This window comes from Anneissia japonica, unplaced genomic scaffold (genome assembly GCF_011630105.1).
Source record: "Anneissia japonica isolate Jap-2015-1 unplaced genomic scaffold, ASM1163010v1 scaffold287720_len810639_cov167, whole genome shotgun sequence".
NCBI lineage: Eukaryota > Metazoa > Echinodermata > Crinoidea > Comatulida > Comatulidae > Anneissia > Anneissia japonica.
The window spans coordinates 242,711-247,660 of record NW_022736945.1 but is presented as its reverse complement, the minus strand read 5'-3'; the positions used below and the strand labels follow the sequence as shown (position 1 = coordinate 247,660).

General features: G+C 32.6%; 1 protein-coding gene across 1 annotated transcript in view; it reads right to left on the bottom strand.

The window, feature by feature from the left end:
* LOC117117027 (doublesex- and mab-3-related transcription factor A2-like) overlaps positions 1–1,959 on the bottom strand; it is a 13,997-nt gene extending 12,038 nt beyond the window's left edge. Inside the window, exon 1 of the mRNA XM_033261205.1 lies at positions 1,332–1,959. Coding sequence (XP_033117096.1) covers positions 1,332–1,740 — 409 coding nt within the window. The 5' untranslated portion in view covers positions 1,741–1,959. The remainder of the gene's footprint in view (positions 1–1,331) is intronic.
* Positions 1,960–4,950: the final 2,991 nt, after the last annotated feature.

The window sequence follows — 4,950 nt, the reverse complement described above, 5'->3', positions numbered from 1 at the left end:
ATATACACGTTAAAGAAAATGGGTCGCTCTATTAGCACTGGTATTATTATTTATCTATTTGTGTGTATATATAATAACAGTGCTCCAATATATAGGGAGATGATGTTAAAAATCGTATTAAACATAAGTTCATCAACGAAAGTTCCTTATTAGTTGTATGAAAAACAGAAGTCTCTGGTGGAAATCGAACCGCAATCTCTCGTTATCTATTAAAAAGCAGCAGTTGTAATTTTTATTAAATGTACTTGATAGATAAATCATTTGACACGTCGTCATTAATACACTGCACAGGTTACAAGAGCTGATAATTATATCCAGTGATACATTTCTAAGTTACTATGTAGTTGACTAGGTAAATATCGATGGTACACCTAATTTTAAACCAAAATATTGTTATAGGATTTAACATGCCGCCCACTCATTAAAACCAACATATTGACAAAATATTAATTTTCAGACTATAAGTCATTGGTTTATGTGACAACATTTTGTGAGGCTATCAAAACGTTATAGGCTAAAATTTGTTTATCAGTAATACACCAGGTATCAAATATACGAAATCAATTTTTTTAGATTAAAGCATGATGAATAATACTTAATCGTGAAGAATCAACTTATGTAAACTTTGTAAGATTATACTTATGCCTATTTGTAATTACACTATTTAAGCCTTTTTGTTTATTGTTATAACTTTACAACGCTGTGATAAAATTATAATTAGCTTTTAGCTTTTGATTTTCGTTTAAAAATGGTGTAATCAACGCTAAATAAATTAATTGTTTTGTTTAACATTTGTGATTACTTTATTTGTAATCCATAAAATATATGTTTGCTTAGTAGATTTCGATGTATTTGTTAAAAGTTTAAGGTTAGGAATTAATAATTTATTAACGACTACTAAAATATAGACCTAACTTAAAGTTTGAAAAATGCCGCATAGTGACGATGATAATGATGAGGACAATGATAATGATAGTGATGAGGGTGATTAAGATGATCATTGTGATGATTGCGATAATGACGATGATAACCATGGAGAGATGATGATAATGAAAATGAAGATTATTATGATCAGTTTAGCGTGTGTTCACAGTTGATAACTTTATCCCTATTTAAGATAGTATAATACATACTCCAAATATCGAAATGCACGCCATCGTGTCGGGATTCAATATTTCGACATTAATTATGTCATCATCATTATTGACATAATAAATGTCGAAATCAGGAATTATCTCTATTTGTTTGGATAAACGCAGAAAAGTAAATTTACATAAAACTTTAGGATGGATTGTTTGTGATGAGTGAAAACGAAAAATGAAGAATCTCACCAGGACTGTCAAGTTGCTGATATGGATCACTTCTCTTATGTGTTTGTACTGCAACTCCATTCATCGCATAAATTGCCCCATCGGTTGTTTCGTAATATAGGCCCAACTCTTTGGCTTCGTTCTCTTCTTGGGCCTGTTGCCTGCGAAGGGCTACTTGTGCAGCCATAACTCTCTGTCGTTCTGCGATCAGAGTACATTTAGCACATACACAGTCCCTCCATCTACAGTAACGTTTATGTCCTTTTAGTGCCGAGACAACTCCATGATTTCGACATCTGGCACATTTTGGTGTCCTAGGGTATGGTTTATCGGATCGGATAAGTAAAGTCGGTGGGCCTCCAGAATTTCCCGAATGGGATATAGAAACTTTTGAAGATTGGTTAGCTTCGATTTGCCCGCCTACACTCATTCTTCCTGACGATCTCACTTCAACACAACAACTAAATACCGATTATTAATGAAATTCAATTTATTCTCCCGTTAAACCGCTTAGAAATATTTGACCCGAAGGTGGCAAGCTCTCACCAAAGTCACAACTTCTTGCACGAGTGTCTTGTATCCGTCAGGCTCGTGGCTCTCTTATTGCTACATCCAACAAAGTGTGGCCCGCCCTCTTGGCTTTTATCGCTCGTTACAATATTTCGTTGTGTGTGTCAATGTGACAGTCACCTCTACGGGTTGTCCATTACATGACGAGTTTCTGATTGGTTCTTGTCAGCCTCAAATATCAAAGTAAACCATGACGTCATCAATACGGTAAATGCTGACTGACTTTCAGTAAAGTCATCGGAGACCCCAAGTTCTGTTTAGTTAAAATAGATATCGCGTTTTGTCGGGAATGAAAACTGAACAAATAATTGATTCACCAACCAAATTTACCTGCTTTAATGTTGACTCAATATATAATAAAGGCGATCTTTAAACACATTGTGCAAATTAAACTGTCTTTATATTGAAGGTACTACAGGGATTAAAAGAGTACATTACAAAAACAAAATTGATGCAAGCTATTTCGATTCAGTATTTCCGAACTGTATTAGTTGTCTTCAGCAATAGGCTATGCTTCGATTCGTCAACAATAAATAAGCCCAATGAAATGTTAACAAAATAATAATTGTAAATTTAATATACAATAGTATAGGCCTACAGTACATCATCACAAACACACACACACACACACACACACGCATACACACCCACACACACATACACACCCTCACACCCCCCACACACGTATATATATATATATATATTATTTTATTTTAATTTTATTTCAATTACATCCAACCGCGGAATCGCCCATTACAGGATGTCTTAAACATACAAGTCAGTGTTACGTGAATTTGGTCTATGTATTTTTAACATAAAGATAAAAGAGGGCAAATAAAAAGTGAGTTAAAACATTTATAAAGGAAGACCATATCAAACCTGCCCCTTCTAGTGTGAAGTGGTGAGAGATGAATAGGGGCATTAACGTTGTTATAATGAATAAAATACACGAATTTGTATTGAAATCGTTCAATGCGATTTGATTGAGAAATACATATAGAATTATAAATTTATAAATAAAAATAAAAAGTGGGTCTAACAATATATATATATATGTAATAGCTACGTGTTTAAGCCTAACTTAATACGGAATGCACAAACCTGAATAGAAGAGTAACTTGATTATTTTCCTCTAGGTAGGCCTATGGGATGCAATTTGTTGTTTATATTGTCTTTTTGTTTATTTGATATGGATACTAATGAAGACCAATTGCGAAGTAATAAATGATTGATTAATTTATTAAGTGAATGTGTGTTTACGATAAGATTGTAAAAATATATTTGTGCAAGTGATTTGACACAGCATCAACATTTAAAAGCCATGATGAAAATGAAAATAAATGAATAAGTATATAATTCTGTTTGCATGCAGAACAAACAATACAACACGGTTTAACACGATAAGACACGATTTAAGTGCGTCAACGCTTAACCGGAGTCGCAGCAACATGCGCATGCGAAGGCTGATCGTGTTGTACAATGATTTGATCTTCGCAGCTGAATAGCTCTTAATTGACCGGTGTCTAAGGACTTACGTCCTTCCATGGTCCTTCTAACCTGCTTGGGAGTTGTTGCCTTGTGTGTGAACAATTATCGCACAAGCAGTCCGAGTTTGTCTCCCTGTTTGGACTGTCCTCGGGCGGGTAAAATCATCACAGGGGATAATTTATCTATTTTTCTTAAATTCCTAATTATCAAGACGATTTGAAATGTTAACAGCAGACAAAGCTAGGCCTACTTTTGTTGATAAATATAGGTTATATAATATGGCGACATGTACCAGTCCATTGTGACAATAGAAAAAAAGAAATACAAACATTAGTATTACCGTTACCGATCATGAATAATATTTATTTTCAAACACAAGCTTTTGTGAACACAGTAAAATTTCAAGTGAATAATTAGTGCAGGAGGCATGTATTCTATGCCTATAATAGTCTGAAACAAAATTCATAGGTCTCCATAGGCAATCTTTGTGAAAGCCCACACGAATAAATCAGTCAATTAACTAATTAATTACCGTAACCAATGTATTCACATTATTATATGACTATTTTTGTAAATTAAGAACCACAAATAAAATTTGTTATCTTGCTTTTATATTATTTGTTATTATATTGTTATTCAATCTCGGCTTCTTCAAATTTATTTTTCCCCAATAGGCTAATCAGTATTTTGTTTCAGTCTAAAATTATGTTTTATTAATTGTTTTTACTGAATACATTTTCCCGACAAAAATTTCATGTTAAAGAAATGAAAATAATATGAATCTTGAATTTTCTTTATACTTAACCATGTGTATATTGAAAGCAAGATTTAATTTCAAATTTAATCGAATGGAACTCTTTCGGTTGTTCTTCATTATCAACAACTTATTTATTCAAAATGTTCAGCAACTAAAGTTGCCAATAAGAAAATCGAAACAATAGCTTGCTTAGAATACTATAAAAATATTGATCTATAATAAATTTAAAAAAATATACTAAAAGCTACCTCGTTTCCAACATTAATATCGTTTGATTATTACAATAAATATATTATTGAAGATTATCTCCATATTTTCAGTAAACCAACATATTTATGATGGCGTATTTAGCTTGTTTCTCCTTTTAGCGTTTTTGAGTTTCTTATTAAGTCAGGTGGTCCTAAAAAACTCAGATTTTTACAATTAATGTATTTTTATAGAAATGTTTTATATCTTTGTTTAGGAAAACCTAATACTTCACCTCCGGCGGCTCTACCAGAAGAACCAGTAAATCCTAACACCAATCCAAGGATAGCCAGTAACAATTAGTAGAAGATTAAACAGTGTCTTGTGGACTTGATGGCTTTGTGAATTTTGTCCGGCTAATACATCAATCAACAGTATTGTGAATAAACAAAAATCATTGGTATATTTGGACACCAACGAAATTATCCTAATTATAAATATAAAATGCGTGTCACACTTTTATTTCAAAAGCAACATTATGTTGTTCACGACAATAAGATAAGTCTACAGTTGCGATGGCTCATTCACTTTGATTAAATTGATTGCTGTTCTTGTTGGTTAATAGAACCGTTTATTCGT